The following is an 18,086-nucleotide window of genomic DNA, read 5'->3' on the forward strand; positions in this document are numbered from 1 at the left end:
CTCTTTAAATAGTATTTATATGCAAATGAACCAGGTCCAGGGAGCAAGGATCAAAACTCGTCCCTCATCTGTTTAGGGCAGGATTCTGATTGAAGAGTTTTTCTCTCTGCAGGGTCCAGGTGATATTCAGACATCACTTTGTCATTGAAAGACAGAAACGTTTTAAAGCAAACTTTTCCATTATCTCGATTCAGTCTATCCATCTGTATTTATCCCAAACCACCACCTACTGTGTCTTCTGGGGGCCACCGTACCCTGGCAATAAGTGGAATGTGCTCTAAGAACGCAGATTAATTTCAATAATGCTCAAAACAAAACCTAATTGAAAGTTAAATTAGCATCCAAATCCAGACATTAATTTTTATTTACGTACTTTGGATTATTCATCCACGAAAATGACAGATAAAATTGAGACATGATTCAACTGTCCAGGAAACCCAGATAGTGCGTTACAGATGCCAAGAACCGAGAGCCCAGAGACGGGAGCGTTCCAGGCGCTCACCTCTTGACAGATGGCATCCATCAGAGCCCACTTAGGAACACAGCGCTGGATGCTCCTCACCCTTTCTGGAAGGACTCAGACCTGGTAGGTCAGTGCCCCAAGATGAAGTGACTGCTTCCTCTGATGACCACTCACTCCCAGGGAATTGCATGCCGCATGCAACCGAAGCTTTCAGAAACAGAAAAGTGAGACCCCACGCAGAGCAAACCACCACTCGGTCCAAAGCTGCGAGCGGAAATTCACACAGACGGATGCAGACAGCACTCCCTGAGCTCTGGGTGGACTCAGATGTCCAGGACAACCGGCTGCACTAGGAGAAGAGGAGCGGTGCGTAAGGTCCAGGGCTGGTCAGGGTGCTGTGGACGCCAGCTGGAACCTTCGTGAGCAGTGAGGCCTCTCTCAGGTCCTGGCTCCTTGTCTAAACCATGGGGCAGTAATTCTGGCCTCCTGGAGCTAAAGGAAATCATGGATGGAAAGCTCCTTCAGGCTTCCTGGGTGGCTCAGTGGTAAAGAAACTGCCTGCCAATGCAGGAGACACGGGTTCGATCCCTGATCCAGGAAGATCCCTCATGCCACAGAGCAAATAAGCCTGTGCGCCACAACCACTGAGCCTGTGCTCTAGAGCCCGGGAACCACAACTACTGAGCCCATGTGCTGCAGCTACCGAAGTCCACGAGACTAGAGCCTGTGCTCCCCAAGAAGACACTGCAACAGGAAGCCTGCACACCGCAACTGGAGAGCAGACCTTGCTCTTCTCAACTAGAGAAAAAGCCCATGCAGTGACGAAGATCCAGCACAGCCAAAAATAAATTTTTTTTAAAAGTCACTGGAAGCAAAAGATATTATTTTAAAAAAAAGAGAAAGTTCCTTCAGAGCTTGGCCATGCAACAAGCAACCAACAGACAGTTACCTTCCTGTTCCTGACTTCATGAAAGAAAAACAAAAAAAATCAACTGTGAAAATGAATTTAAAAACTTTCCAAGGGATCTATCTGTTTTTCTTGATCATCAGGTATTGAGGAGGGAAGAGGGGGAAGAATGCTTACCAGGGAAATTTCAAACCTTTAAAACACAACCTAACCAGTAAGTAGCTGGAAATAACCTAAATGTCCATCAAAAGGGGATTGGTTGGGTAATTATGGTCTGTCTATAAAGTGGGAATCCACGTGGACATAAAAAGACTGAGGTCTTTTCATACCTAGATCTACTGATGCACAAACAGCCTCTGGATAAAAAAAATGCAAGAACTGGAAACAAAGCAGGGTCCCATTTTAGGTAAAGCTTCATGATGGTGTAAACACAACTTTTCCTGGAAAGCTGCACAGGAATATATTAGAATTTCCTGTTTGGGGAAAGAAACAAGGTGGGACAAGCACTTAAGAGTTTTTCATTTCTGTATCTTTCTGTCTGGTTTAAAATTTCTAATCATGTATGCAGGTTCACTTTTGCAAATATTCAACAGGGGTCATTTGGACATTGGAGCTGTAGATTTTATTTTCTTCTATATTTAAAAAGCCTGATTTCTTTTTGCTTAATAATTTAACAACATCAAGATCCCATAAGGGGTTCCCTGGCAGCTCAGTGGTAAAGAATTCGCCTGCTAATGCAGGAGACACAGGTTCAATCCCTGATCTGGGAAGACCCACACGCCACAGAACAATGAAGCCCGTGTGTCATAACTATGGAGCCTGTACTCCAGAGTCTGTGTTCCACAATAACAGAAGCCACCCCACTGAGAAGCCTGCACACCATAAAGAAAAACCCATGCAGCAACAAAGACCCAGCAGTCAAAAATAAGTAAAATTATTTTAAATAAAAGATCCAATCGTTACCATGGAGAAGCTGACAGTGATTGGGAAGTGTGGGCTGGGATTGGTATCATTTCTGCTGTTTCTCACAAGGGCCTCTGGCTGTCAGGCCTCCCAGGAATCTTCATGTTCCACTGGACAACTCCAGATGACCTTTCTCTCAGAAACCCCTGAGAGAAGAGCCATCTCATGCCCCAGTGAGCTCTTCCCCTAAACCAGGTGTCTGGACCAGAGCAGGGCTTGACGGGCTGCTGAATGGTGGCCTGTACCAAACTACATCCAACGTGATGGAGAGATCAAGAAGAAAACAAGAAAGTTTGGGGTGGGTGGGTGAGGGTGGATGAAGAAAGGAGCCTAAGACCTCAGTAGCTGAACTTAGTGGAAGAGCCAGCACCATGGGACCAACCAGAAGAAATGGGAAAGCCCCTTTAAGAGTCAAAAATCAGAAGGCCTTAGGGTTTATCTTCCCATAAAGAAAGCACAGCATGCATGTCTCAGAGGCAAGCCTCCTGCATACACGGTCTACATTTCCCAAAGGCTCAGGTTTCACCCACCCAGGGCTCACCTCACAGGGCTGTGGAACCCAAGCAACAGAAGGAGTGAAGTCAGGGGACCCTCCTTGCTGACTCCAAGATGCTGCCTGTACCTGAGTGGGGGATGCAGCAGGGGGGCTGTGGGCTCTGTGGCTGCATGTTTAGGCTGGCATCTGGGGTCAGAGGCAGCTGAAGGCCAGAAATGTGACTTCAAGGGTGACCTAGAGGTCTAAGTCCTCCTGAGAGCATCTGCCCCCACCTGCTGGTTAATGACACCTTCCACCAACCTGCCCGCCTCTGACCTTTGGTCCTTGCTTCAAAGTTAAATACTGGAGAAAAGTGACTCCCCCAGGGGTCAGTGATAACTAAGGCCTCTCAGGGGCTGTGGGATCTGAGAACAGGGTCTGCAAGGACAGCGAGAGGGTCAGGAGTAAGGACTGAAACCTGCAAGGCCTGTAGCTGAGTGGAGAAGGAGAGGCAGAATCACTGATGCCACAGAGGGCAAACAGAATGTCCTCCGCTAGGCTTGGGTGTGCCCCTTAGAAAGGCCCCAACACACCCCTCGCCAGAAAGACCCCGTGTGATCAACCAATCAAGGATTCCATTTACAGTTAAAAAACTGTCGACTCAAAGCATGAACATACACACCAGGTTTTCCTGAGCTGACAGATACTGACCAATGACAGTACCCAGAGCAAGGTCTGGAAGGATACACAAACTGAAAACGGTGGTTCCTTTTCAGGAAGACACTGAGGTCGGGGGGACTTTCACTTTCTACTGTAGTCGCTTCTGTATCATTCAGTTGTTTGGCAGTGCCTTAAATTAAAATGTAAAGAATGCCTTTAAAGAATGTACCTAATGCCACCAAATCGTATACTTAAAAACGGTTCATCCATCGTAATGGTACTTGCTGTAGGTATTTCACAATTGAATAAAGAAAAAAAAAAACCCTTTAAAAAAGGCACCTCTGGAAGTCAGAATGGTGATTCGCTGGTGGCAGGGGTGGGGGTGGGGGTGCTGGTTATAGACTGAGGAGCTGCAGGGGACGTCAGAGGCATTTTTCTCTTGACCTGAATCACAAGCTTCCCCCACGGTCTGAAAGTACAGCAGTCCTACGAGACCTTCCGTAAGCCAGGATGAAGCTATTAGCCTAGGACACACCTTGCTGACAGGCACACAGAGTAAACGGGGATGAAGCACGGATGCTCAGACGCAGCTCAAAGCTCCGGGCCTTGACCCCCAGGTGCCGACGGTGGTGGGGCTGCTCAGGAGGCGCGCTGCCGCTGAACAGCTGCTGCAGAACCAGCCAGCGTGCACCTTATTTTCCCTTTTCACCTTTTGTCTAAAAGTGAAAAGCCTCTTTGGGCTTCTTTCAGTCTTTTGTAGTTAGGACTTCGGTTAGAGAGAGGCAAACTTTCCAGAAGCGAGGGGCACCTGTACACATGAATGTAACCACTGGTCCAAAGCCATCAAGCAGTACAGCAAAGATCACTGCACTTTTATGCACTTTACTCATGTTATTTCTCTATTTAAAAACTGTTTACCAAGAGGATTTCCAGTGAATTCAGATTGTCGCAATGCCCTAAATGCAAGCGAGGAGCAAATTAGATGATGTGGGGAGCTGGCTTGGCGGCAGTCTCCAGCGGGGTTAAGCCCCGACGAAACCCCGGGTGCTGGGCTAGGAGCTCACAGTCCAGCAAGGAGTTGTGATGTATTGCTGTGCGTGACACAAGGATGGACACAAAACAGAGCACAGAGCACACTGGGGGCATAGAGGAAGGGGTGGGGAACCGTGCCAGGACAGGGGCAGGTGGGCGGGGTGGGGGGGTACTGGAGAGGCCTTTGTGGGGAAGGAAATGACAAGTCCGAGGCTTGAGTGTTAGCAGTTTACTGGAGCACTCGGGAGGAGACGAGAGCGTTGGGCAGGGCGGCTCCGAGCTCCGGGCAGTCACCTTTATTTCTGTCAAGGCCAGGGCCACCTGGAGCTGGTGTGCCGGTGCCGGTGATGGTGACAGTGCCCGGGGCACAGTCTGCTGGGCCAGCGATGGCCTCTCCAGCTAGCAGTTCATAGGAAGGTGTTCACGATGCTCACATCCTGGGAACAGGTGTCAGGGCCCCCACCTCGGCACAGACAACCCGCTGAGCGGGTGTTCTGGGGCTCCTCAGTGACGGAGGAGGGAGGGGAGGAGGCAGCATGGGGACAAGAGGCAGGCCAGGGAAGAAATCTGACTGAGAAGGAAAGGCGAGGGAAAGAGGCTGGAGGCTGGAAGGGGCAGGTAAGTGAAAGGGCGGGCGACATGGCCTAGAATTCTGTCTGGATCTGTGGGAGCAGTTATTGTGGTCAAGCTGCGAGAGGCACCCCCAGGCTCTCCCAGGCCTAGCCCGCTCACCTTCTGAGGAAGCAACTAGCATCCTTCTGTTCAAACAGCTCTGCTAAGGGACTTGGGAACCAGGAGACAGATTTTCCCCCCAAAAAAGGAGACAGGTCATGAGGACTAAGAAAAAACCCCACGAAACATGAGGACAGACCTGAGCCCAGATCTCAGACCCACTTGTTGGCTGAGTGAGCCTCACCCAACAAGCCTCAGTTCCCGTGTCTGAAAAACAGGGACAGCAGCAGCTCCATCACATGCTGCAGTCGGGCTGAATCGAGATGCTGAACACAAAAATGCCGGCCCGACCTCTGCCACAAAGAGGCACTCTAGAGATACTTATTCACCTTCCACCTCCTGGCAAATAGATCATTTGGATGGGAGAGCTGGTAGGGGAGAGGGGTCTAGCTTTTCAAAACCAATCAAACTGGTAACTTTCTGTTTGCTGGCTTCCTGGTTTGTGAGTGGCTGAGACTCAGCTCCCCAAAGAGCTCCTGGGCCTCTCCTGGGCCTCCAGCCTTGGGGGCTGGGCCTGCGGGATATTCAGCACAAAGGCAGGCTGAGATCCACAGGGCACTGGAGACGTCGGAGCCCTGCCCGCTGGCCCACACACCCTACCCGCGGCCCTCTCCCCTGTGGGCCTCAGTTTCCACATGCATCAAATGAGCCTCATGTTGACACTTTTCCCGCAGGGCTCTTGTGAGGTGCCCAGGGGTAGCAGCACACATTCTTGTTTTATTTTTTTTTTCAGGTAATAATAACCATTACTAACACCCAGTGAGCATAGGAAGCATGCCCAGCGATGCTCTGGGCACTTGACATATATCGATGGACTCCTTTATCCTCCAAATAACACAGGTGGGGAGGGGGCTGCTGAGGGGAGGGGTTTGCCCCAGGAAGTGTAGTTTCAGCACCGCCCCCCATCACGTGCTCAATCATTCTGCTGCCAAGCTCAAGGGTCCAGCCCCACCCACAAGCACCGGGAAAGTCTTGCCGTGTGGGGCCAGCCTCTCAAAAGGTGGATGTAATGACCCTGCCGTGCCCGAGTCACACTGTCCAGAGGAGCAGGCAGCCCTGCCTGGGACAGTCCACACATCACATCACTTTTCAGGTGGCCCTCTGACCCAACGGGCGTTAGGGATGCGCATGCTTAGTCGCTCAGTCATGCCCGACTCTTTGTGACCCCATGAACTGTAGCCCACCAGGCTCCAGGCAAGAGTACTGGAGTAGGTCGCCATTTTCTTCTCCAGGGGATCTTCCTGACCCAGGGATCAAACCCGCATCTCCTGGGTCTCTTGCACTGGCAGGCGGATTCTTTACTTCTGAGCCACCAGGGAAGCCACACAATGTGCAATCTTTCCCATTTCTCTCTCAGGTGCACAGAGCTCCAAATGTCATAGTGGGTAGGGTGGGGGGAGTTCACGGTGACTCGTAACCAACAGCACGTGGCTTTGCAACCAGCTGCATAGGAAGCAGGGTCGCTAATCACCACCAAGCAGCCCTACACTCATTCCAAAACGAGGTGATCAGCAAGCAAACATCAGATGGAATCAACTCCGGGGTGATGTACGGGTGTGTGTGTTACATGCCAAACCCTGAGTGACGTGGGCTGCTGAGCCAAAGCCCACACACGCGTCCAGAATGTACAACTGTGGCGACGTCAGCAGGGCTTCTGAGCAGCATCGCCGAGCTTAATGGGGAAAATAAAACCCGAGGTGGGCAAAACATGGAGAGGTAACAGGCAACTTCCATTAACAAGAGGAACCTGGCTTTCTTCCCCACCGTTGGCCAATTATCAGCGAGTGTCGCAGCAGCCGAGGCATCACCCAAAACAGGGCCTATTTGTCTGGAATTGGAGCTCAGAGGCCTCATGCTACACGCGCGTGCACACACACACACACACACACACACACACACACACACACACACGGAGCTCAGAGGCCTCACGCTGCACAGGCATGTGCACGCGCACACACACAGCGTTGGCCTCTGTGGGAACCAGCCGGTCATGTTGAGACGGTGCTGGGACTACTTAGAAAGCAGCCTCAGGGTGCTGCCCATCCCCTGGCTCCCTACCCTGACCAACTTCTCTGTCCCTCTCAACCAAGCACTGCCTAGTCTGGCCCTCTGATGCTGCGTCTGGCACTCCATGAAGAGCTAATAAATGCTTGTAGCGTGAATTAATCCAAAGACATTAATCCTAAGATATTTATGATTAAAGAGGCATGTTCAACATTCATGCAAAATAAAATATCTTATCATCTGGTGAAACAGTGATAAACCAAGCACTTGGCTGCTATTTCTTTAGGAGGAATATTTGACTACATCTTGTTCTATTAAAAAATAATGAATTGTGAAATAGTGGTGACTCTCAGTGGTCTGAAACATTTGGCCCAGAACCCTAATCTCATGCTAAACTGGAGACCATCACTGCAGATAGTGGCAGAAGAGCCGGAAGCAGCAGCAGCCTGGGGACTTGAGGCTGGACGCCTGCAATCGCCTGTTGACAAACTGCTGAGCACGCAGAGGGGGAAGTGACCAGGGGGCCTTGTTCTCATCAACATGCAGCCCCCCAGCCTCCATGCGAATGAAGCACACACATCCCCACCCCAGCAAAACCCAGTTTCCTGGATGGAGGACTCTGGCGCTGACCAGGGTGGAATTTCCTTGCTCATTAGAGATGTGGTGCTTGCGTCCCTGTTGAGATGGGTTATTTCAAGATAACTGAAGTTTCCTGCAGGAACCATGCTAAACACCATGGACTCCCAGGTTAGGATGTTCCCACTTCCCTCTGTAAACTCCCGAGTGCTCCAATGGCTTGAAAGGTGCATCTGCTTCGGACCCTCATTCCCCACCCCACACCTCACCCCATCACACTCTGCCTCAGCACACTGCTCTCTGCTGTTCCTGACACTCCAGGCACACTCCTGCCTCAGGGCCTTTGGGCTGGCTGTGCTTTCTGGCCCAAAAGCTCTTCCCCCAGACTTCTACATGACCCACTCCCTCATTTCCTTAAAATCTGTGCTCCCCTGTCGCCTTCCCCTTGAGGCTACCCTAAGGAGAGGTGCGCCCCCAGCCCCAGCGCACATCCCCTCCCTTTTCTGCTTCACTGCAGCTGCTTTTCTTGAGCTTGTCTCACATCCGAAGACGCTCTTTGTTGTTGTTCAGTCCCTCAGTGGTGTCCAACTGAGACCCCACAGACCGCAGCACACCAGGCTTCCCTGTCCTTCACCATCTCCCAGAGCTTACTCAAACTCACGTCCATTGAGTCGGTGATGCCATCCAACCATCTCATCTTCTGCCGCCCCCTTCTCCTCCTGCCTTCAATCTTTCCCAGAATCAGGGTCTTTTCCAATGGGTTGGCTCTTTACATCAGATGGCCAAAGTACTGGAGCTTCAGCTTCAGTCCTACCGTGAATACTGAGGGTTGATTTCTTTTAGGATGGACTGGTTTGATCTTGCTGTCCAAGGGACTCGCCAGTCTTCTCTGCTCTGCTGTTCACTATAGTTTCATGGTTCCGCTCTCCTCCAACGACAAGAGAAGCTCCTGAGGTTAGGGGGTCTTTGTTTCGTTCCTGGTATCTCTCCGGTGCCTAGAACAGTAGCTGGCACACACCCAGTAATTATGTTTTGAATGGATGAATAAACAACTTGAATCCAGCTTCAAGGAGCTCAGAATCTAGTCAAAAAACTCAAATGCCCAAAGGGACTTGACTGCTGATAAACACGAAGCCCCAGGACACAGAAGTGGGAGGTACCCTCCTCTTCCTGTCCCACCCACTATTTTCCTGATTTCAGCTGAAATCTGGAAAAAATGCAGACTAGGGGAGGTCTCCAATCAGCTGGGTGTTGGCACTGCCTCATCCCTCTGAGCCATCTCCAGCCTGGTGGCCACCCCAGCCCGTTCTGGGGCATGCTGCCAGGCAGACAGGAGAGCTAGCTCAGGGCTGAGTCACAGAGCCTCCTCCTCGCCCCCTCCACCCCCGCTCTGCCCACCATGTTTTGCCTTGTTTGTCAGCTCCTCCACGCCGTGGCCATCCCTTCTCTGCTCCCTGGAGCAGGACTTAGCCCCTCAGATCAGTCATCCATGTGGCTACAGGCCACGTCTCCAAGAGCCTCCATGCCACGGGGCTTCGGACAGTTGAGCAGCCTCTGCTTCCACAGGAAAGAAGGGAGAGGTGACGGGTCCTACGTGGGACACGCTGCACCCTGGATTTTCTCTGCTTCTGTCACATCCCCTCGCCAATGAGTCAGCGCTGCCACACGCAGGACCCTGCAGGCAGCAGATGCACCTGGGAGCTGTAATCTATCAAGGGGTGACGGGCTGGACCACGGCGGACCCACCAAAAGGGAGAATGCACGCGAGTCCAGTTCTTTGTGTAGGTGCTTGCAACTCAGCCAGCTAAGGCCCTTGATTTATATATTTATCAGTCTATTTTTTCCCTTTGGTGTTCCAATCCACCCTCCCAGAAGCCGATCACTTTCATGAAGAATGTGCGTGCTCTGGTACCAGCATCGGTTGCCACGGGGGTCACAGGTAAGGTCAGGGGCACTGAAAGATGCAGGGGAACTGCAATCCCAGCTGCAGGGGGCTCTTCCACTGGATGCATTCAGTCCCCAGTGGGGGCTCCACTGCCCGCTGATTCAAGCCTGGGTTGGAAGGCCAGCTGTGCAGCAATGAGCCAAGCCAGTGATGAAGGGATGCTCTGCTCCTGCAAACACACAAGCCAGAGAAGCCCAGCCGCTACTTCCTCAGCTTCAGGCTCCATGAGCCACATCCCAGCGGAGCCCTCTGCCAGCAGAGGGCCCAGCTCTCAGGGTGGATGGGCACCACGTGGAGAACCGGCGGCCAGCACTACAGGTGTGTGCTCGCTTTTCTGGATCCCCCGAGAATCATCTGGAGACCGTCCCAACTGGCTGAACTGGTGCCTACTGAGGGATGGTGGACACCCTCATTTGGGGATAAACCAGCCTCTTGTGCCCCAGAATTATGTTCCCACTCTGAATTTAGTGCCAGTCAAGCACATGAATTTAGTGCCAGTCAGTCCCTCCGCTTTAGCAATATGTGAACTGTGAACTTCCAGATGTTCAAGCTGGTTTTAGAAAAGGCAGAGGAACCAGAGATCATATTGCCAACATCCGCTGGATCATGGAAAAAGCAAGAGAGTTCCAGAAAAACATCTATTTCTGCTTTATTGACTATGCCAAAGCTTTTGACTGTGTGGATCACAATAAACTGTGGAAAATTCTGAAAGAGATGGGAATACCAGACCACCTGATCTGCCTCTTGAGAAACCTATATGCAGGTCAGGAAGCAACAGTTAGAACTGGACATGGAACAACAGACTGTTTCCAAATAGGAAAAGGAGTACATCAAGGCTGTATATTGTCATCCTGCTTATTTGACTTCTATGCAGAGTACATCATGAGAAACGCTGGGCTGGAAGAAGCACAAGCTGGAATCAAGATTGCCAGGAGAAATATCAATAACCTCAGATATGTAGATGACACCACCCTTATGGCAGAAAGTGGAGAGGAACTAGAAAGCCTGTTGATGAAAGTGAAAGAGAGTGAAAAAGTCGGCTTAAAGCTCAACATTCAGAAAACTAAAATCATGGCATCTGGTCCCATCACTTCATGGCAAATAGTTGGGGAAACAGGGGAAACAGTGTCAGACTTTATTTTTGGGGGCTCCAAAATCACTGCAGATGGTGACTGCAGCCATGAAATTAAAAGACACTTACTCCTTGGAAGGAAATTTATGACCAACCTAGATAGCACATTCAAAAGCAGAAAAATTACTTTGCCAACAAAGGTCCATCTAGTCAAGGCTATGGTTTTTCCAGTGGTCATGTATGGATGTGAAAGTTGGACTGTGAAGAAGGCTGAGTGCCGAAGAATCGATGCTTTTGAACTGTGGTGTTGGAGAAGACTCTTGAGAGTCCCTTGGACTGCAAGGAGATCCAACCAGTCCATTCTGAAGGAGATCAGTCCTGGGTGTTCATTGGAAGGACTGATGCTGAAGCTGAAACTCCAATACTTTGGCCACCTCATCCGAAGAGTTGACTCATTGGAAAAGACCCTGATGCTGGGAGGGATTGGGGACAGGAGGAGAAGGGGACGACAGAGGATGAGATGGCTAGATGGCATCACCAACTCGATGGACATGAGTTTGAGTAAACTCCAGGAGTTGGTGATGGACAGGGAGGCCTGGTGTGCTGCCGTCCATGGGGTTGCAAAGAGTCGGACATGACTGAGCAACTGAACTGAACTGAACTGAGTCCTTTCGCACTTTCCAGAGAGGGACCCAGGGCCAGCTAAGCTGCAGGCCCAGCTGCACGCAGAGGCTCAGACACTAACACTACTCAGCAACGTTCAAAACTGAGCCATCATTGTTGTCATCATCGTCATCGTTGCCAACACCTGACCCTCTGTGCCGTGCGTCTGGTCACAGGGCTCCTCCCTTTGGGGAGCACTGAGTATGCCTCTGTGTTAATCATCCCAACAAGGGAGGTAGCAGATGCAGGGCTGTTCTGAAGCCTCAGAAACTCAGACCACTATGAAGCTAGCATCTGATAGTTGGGCCCTGATGTGTGCTAGGCTTTGGAATAAACACTTTGTTATTCAGTTGCACAGTAGTATTTGACTCCCTAGTGACCCCATGGACTACAGCACGCCAGGCTTCCCTGTCCTTCACTATTTCCCGGAGTTTGCTCAAACTCTTGTCCATTAAGTCAATGATGCCATTCAACCATCTCACCCTCTGTTGTCCCCTTCTCCTGTCTTTGCTCTTTCCCAGCATCAGGGTCTTTTCCAATGAGTTGGCTCTTCGCATCAGGTGGCCAAAGGACTGGAGCTTCAGCTTTAGCATCAGTCCTTCCAATGAGCACTCTACAGAGCCTAGCAGGTTCCAGCCCGTGGGGTCGCAAAGAGTCGGACATGACTGAGCGACTGAGCATGTGCTGCGTTTAATCCTCTCTGCAAAGGTTCGGTTGTTATTCTGATTGGAAGGTGAGGACATGGAAACCCAGAGAGGTGGATGAACTTGCCCCAGACACACCTAGTAAGGCGAGGAGTCAGGATGGAGGGGCCCAGGCAGCCCAGCTCAGAGTCCACTGCACCAGACAGAACGGGGAACCGCCCCGAGCAAAGAGAAGGCGCCCTGTGAGGGTCAGGTTCTGAGAGTCAGGAAGAACATCACAGGAGCCCCTGTGACCCTGCCACCAGGTCACCCACTGAGCCACTTGGGGCTGCGGCGGACCCCAGGCATCTCCAGCCAGTCCCGGGACAGCACAGGCGACACAGGCGTCTCCAAGACAGGATCCCCTGTCCTCGCCGGGCTGGGGAGCCCAGTGAGGAGGAGGGGCGTGTCTTTCCTGGGCACCAGCGCATCTCTCTCAGGGAATGAATGAATGAATGCAAAAACCAAGGAAGCAATTCCACAGAAACCCAGGATGAAAAAAGTCCCTTCAAAAACAAAAAAGTACCTACAGGTAATGATGCACATCCCATAATCTAATCTGTATGTTCATTTTGCAAAAGTAATGAGATGCTGGCGGTTTCAGAATGAGTGTTCTCTTACCCTTTTTTCCCCCAACAAGAAAACTATCTGCTCTGCGTTAGAGTTACAGCCAGAGTTATCCCTTCACAGGGACCATATGGTTTTAATGCACAGATGAATTCCAATTAGACGTCTATCTAAGCATGCTGATGTGTTTTCAATTTAACCCTAAATTACAGACTTTTCAAGTAACTCTGCTCTCCCCTCTGCTTCTCTCTCTTCAATTTTGGTTTGGTTTTGTGAAAGGTCTGCTGGTAAAATGAAGCAATACCAGTAACTTATCTAACAAATTACGGGAAGGAGAAAGTAGGTTAAAAAAGACCAAGAAACTTAAAACAAGTATGATCAAACCACATCCGAGTCAGGCAGGAAACAATAGGAGTCTGTTCTTGCTTGGAGGGAAGAGAGGTAAATCTCACCAGGACTATTGTCAAACAAGTTGATGAGAGAAGCCCTTCCCGATTTTCAACAGCAGTCATCAAAATACAACAGACTTCGATTTCACACTCAGGGAAAGGTAATAACCGGAAGCAGAAGGCTGACACTTTCACTTGGGCTGGTGAGTCTTCACACACGCAAAAGCGTTTCATTTTTAAGTTCAGGTGTCTCTGCCAGGAGCACCGTGTGTCTATCACAATGGAGGCGGGAGAAGAGAAGGCTGTTGGGAAAATGAACAAATCTTGGAGATGATCCTGCTGATCGGAGGTTCAACTAAATTGGGAATCCGAAGCTGAGAGGTTGTCAGCAACTTCCATGCCATTTGCTTTTGCTCTAATTGCAAATGCCACGTACCGATGTGAATATCCTGCTTTGTGACACTGTCCTAGTGTTTTGCAAGACATCATCCCTGGGGAAACTAGGGAAAGGGTAACAGATTGCTATAGTTTATTTCCTGCAACTGCATGTCAATCAATTTCAATGAAAAGCCCTGTAAACCCAAGCACCCCAACAGTCTCTGGGCTCACCTCTTGGAACGCTAAGTCTAACTGCAGTTAGCGGTGATCTTGGGGTCTGGAAATCATGTGACAGAAGGAAGTCTGAAGGAACCCACTACATTCTCATCTGTTATTAACATAACTGTAGTGTGAGTTACCAGCTGGCTGCGTGGGGACTGGACAAATCTGATGGTCGACACAGGACTCGTCTGATGGGGGCAGGGGGTGGCCTCTGAGGAGCTTCTTACAGGAACACAGGCACAACTGGGACCAGATCTTCAGACTGTTAAGACCATCCTGAAATCTGGATTTTTATGTGAAACCTCCCAAATTTTAGAGTTGGCAGGCGATTCATAAATTTTTCTGACACTGTGAAGACCAAACCAAACAGTTCTGAGGGCCAGCCTGCAACCTGTAGACACCTTACGTCTATCTTCTCCCCATCCTCACCACAGCTTTCCGAGTGGGACTGACATTCGCTGTTCTCTAAATGGGGTATAATGACTTTCCCAGGGCAACCCCAAGGCTGCAGGGGTCCTCAACGGCCCCGCCTGGAGACCCTGCTGACTCTTCACTCGCTGTCCTGTAACTTGCATTCACTCAGCAAAAGAGAGTTTAAGAAAGCTGCAAAGAAATCTCTCCAGTGGTATCAACAGTATTAGCACTGTCAGCTCCACATTCTCCAGCCCACGTGTTGTCACATCATGGACCACGAGGGGAGTCCTTTCACCCTCATCACTTCCAAGTTAAATCCTCTCATCAAACACTACTCCTGCCCTTTGGAGCATTTCCAAGACCTGAAATAGTAGCCTTCTTTGTAAGTTTTATCAACGTTCTGCCCCTCCTACGAAATCATAAAGCCCCGGCATGGCAGGGGCTATTTAGGTTTTGTATATTACCAGAACTAGCACAACTCCTGAACTAAAGAAAGGGTGCAGTAAATACTTCTTGAACGAATTGAAGAAGGACAGGCCAGACAGGGGCCATGAAAAGACCTCATTCAATTCAGCTGAACTAATGCCACCACCAATGAGGATAGAGGTTTCTGGAAACCTTTTCAGAGGTTCTGATTTCCCTTAAAGAGCACAGTGGCCCGGCCAAGACACTGCAAACCAGGAAAACCAGAAGGGCAGGGGCCTCGTGTAACTGCACTCCACGGAGTTCTGACCCTTCACGCTCCAGGACCACACTCCGCCCACTCGCTCAGATATGACAACAGAGTTGACTGCCCAAGGGTAAGCCCGGCCCCATCACCTGTGTGCCGACTGCCTGAGAACAGGGCTGCAGAGACAGGGCCTTTAGGTGAGCACTGCTCATCTCAGACACTCACAAGACTCAATAGCAGATAAGATGCCTGCTCCGAACAGGTAAGACCTTGGACGAGAGAGAACCGGGAGCAAGGGCCTTCTGGGCACAAACGTGCAGGGAAAGCACAGGGCTCTCTGGCGACCAAGCGAGAGGTGCCAAAACAGAGTGAGCAGGACGGGAGCGGGGAAGGCGGGCCAGACACAGGGCCAAGCAGGGAAAGCCTCGGGGCAAGTCATCGCCCCAGTGACTGGGGTTTCCCTTCAGCAAAGCACCAAGCGCACAACGTGGCAAACCATAAATGTGCCGTTCAGGCCATGCTGGTGACGCGAGTACTGGCTCCAAATGCAGCTTTCTAGCATCTCCAGAGACATGAGAGGACCTGTCCACAGGGTATTTTCTCCACCTAACTGCAGAAGGACTTTAGGCTGGGGTGAGCTGTAACTGCTCACGAAGGATACATACATTCTCCAATTTGTCACAGTCCCCACCGCTCCCTATTGGGCTCTCACGGGGTCTGTGTCATTCAGATATTCCCTGCCCAGCTTCCGTAGACAGCAGGGCCTCAGACAAAGTATTCTCTCATTCTGCCCCAATAACCGCGCCCCACAGATACACACCCTGAAGCCCAGAACGGGACGATTCCAAGTTCAATAACACACGCACAGTCAAATCCACTCTTGGTACCCAACCCCAGATTCTTCTGGGTATGTCAAGACCAGTGAGGTCCCCTGAATCCCAGACCAGCTTACACATCAGTGCTGTAACGAGCAGGATGTTGGTCTCTGGTTTGAGAGAAACACACGTGAACAAAATGAACCACGGTGTCTTATCAGGGTCTTGAGACAGTCCCCCCGCTAATGACTTACACAGCTTCTCTGAACATCCTGTTCAGGCTTAGCGTATGTCTCAGACAGATCGCCGTTCAGAATGACTTCAGCTAACGAGTTCACCAGGGGTGCATGATGTATAATTAGGAAGACCTGGTGAAGGAGGAAAAAAAAAAGGATTTGCATTAAAGCACATAGACTTTCAACCTCATCCTTCCCTCACCTGAAGTGACGAGGCTGGGCCTCGTCTTAGCGGCAATCCCAGTGACGCGAAATCCAAAGAATGGGTCACATCTGGGAGAAACAAGTTGGACTTTTCTCCTCCTAGGGGCGGGCCCTCCTTTCAGACTGTTGCCTATTTGGCTGGCTGCTCGCTGGCGGAAAGAAGTGCGTTAAAGCACAACTGTCCCTCCTGGCCGCCTGAAGCCAAATCGGGCTGAAGTGAAGCAATGTGGGAAGGGAATGCCAAACCCGCACCCTCTTTTCTCTCCGCAGGCGTTTCAGTGTCAAATCCGATTAGGATAAGACTAGGAGGCCTTGGCCCAGCCCTTCAGTTACGCGGAGGAAGGGGCCAGCAGGCCTTGTTCCAGTCGGGGACTTGGCAGAGGGTCGGCCACGCAGAGATCCCACCCATGGAATGAGCTCTTCCCCTTGCGGTGGGTTTGAGCGCTCAAGAATTCCAGGGCGGCGCTGGGAGGTGTGGAAACTGGGGAGGAAAAGCCGCTCGGGCCAGAGACCAATGGAGTCGTGCCAGGCGGCAAGCATCAGAAGGCACTGGGCTGTCGGGGGGGTGGCCTGGCCACCCCACCCTGTTGCCTGGCGTCCAAAGGAACGGCCTGAGGAGTCAGGGTACCCACACCGCCTTGGAGAGCCGGCTCAGACACACCTACCGGTGTGTTTCAAGATGCAGTGGTAATACTGGCTCCGCAGGGCAGTGTGGGATGGACCCACCATCTGCATATCAGAAGTTGTGTGCGCACATCTGTATTTGTTCATATATACATGCATCAGGCGTTCCAAATCTTGGCACTGTTTTACGATTTTTTCTGATGTGAACCACTTTAGAAGTCTTAACTGAATTTGTTACAATAATGGTTTCGGTTTTATGTTTTGGCTGTTTGGCCTCGAAGCATCTGGGATCTTAGTTCCACGACCAGGGACTGAACCTGCACCGCCTGCGTCGGAAGGCGGAGTTTTAACCGCTGGACCGCCAGAGAAGTCCCTCCTGGCACTCTTGTCCGGTGATAAATCCTTGCTCTAAGGGGGCAGCCCTGGGCATCATAGGATATTTGGCAGCATCTCTGGCCTTGAACCACTAGATGCTAGCCGCACCCCCTCCCCCAGGCATGACAACCAGCAACGTCTTCAGACACTGCCAGCTGTCCCCGGGCTGGGGGTAAAATCACTGCCAGTTGACAACATCTCCGGAAGGAGCTGGGGAAACCCTGTAACTATAGTTGTCTCTGGAGACAGAAATCAGGAGACTGAACAAAAAAAAAAGTAGAAAGACAACTTGGTTTTCACTTGTTTGAACTTTATCACTTAAAAAAATTACTTAAAAATATTGTAAAAGAAAAAAAAAAGGAGAGGCAGAGACTAAAATACTAGCCGCCTCTGGGGAGTGGGACTGGGTATGTGGCAGGCAGTGGTAAGAGGGAACTTTTCCCTACATGTCATTTTGTACTATTTGAGGAGGGTGACTATATTGTTCAAAAAATTAAATACAATTCAGATAAAAGGCACGGTACAATAAACAAATGTTGTACCCACCTAGGGGAAAAAAAAAGCACATTTGTTTTAAAACACTGAGGAGATACCAACTACCACAGACTATACAGCATGACAAGCGGGTTAGCCCACATCAGGGGCTGTGGCGGGCATTCAGATGTGAGTGACCATGACGACGACGAAGGAATTAAGTCCACAAACATCCAGTGAGCACCTACTGCAGCCCACCTGGTGACGGCCAGTGTGGACACGCATGGTGCTCTTCTCGGCTATGCCCTGGACAGAGGAAAGCGGGGAGAAGGGCAGCGAGTAACTGGGAGGTGGGTGGAAGCGTGTGCCCGCCGGAGGCAAAGGCTGGGCTGGCCTGTCCCAGTCATGCCCTTGTCCCCAGCGGTGGTTTAGTTTCAGCTGCACAACATCTCCATCACACCAAATTAATGTCATCAACACAAATTTTCTTGGTTTAGCAGAGATGCTTGAAAAATAATTCGGAAGGATGCTCTGATGCAGAGT

General features: G+C 50.7%; 1 protein-coding gene across 15 annotated transcripts in view; it reads right to left on the minus strand.

Annotated features, from left to right (window-relative positions):
* CLEC16A (C-type lectin domain containing 16A) overlaps positions 1–18,086 on the minus strand; it is a 236,597-nt gene that overhangs the window by 172,069 nt on the left and 46,442 nt on the right. For all 15 annotated transcript variants that reach the window (XM_086375775.1, XM_086375773.1, XM_086375778.1 and 12 more), the window contains one exon: positions 15,885–15,998. In XM_086375775.1, coding sequence (XP_086231901.1) covers positions 15,885–15,998 — 114 coding nt within the window. The remainder of the gene's footprint in view (positions 1–15,884; positions 15,999–18,086) is intronic.

The sequence above is a fragment of the Bos grunniens genome, chromosome 25 (assembly GCF_055505025.1).
Source record: "Bos grunniens cultivar Pamir isolate PY7600 chromosome 25, Bosgru_T2T1.0, whole genome shotgun sequence".
Classification (NCBI taxonomy): domain Eukaryota; kingdom Metazoa; phylum Chordata; class Mammalia; order Artiodactyla; family Bovidae; genus Bos; species Bos grunniens.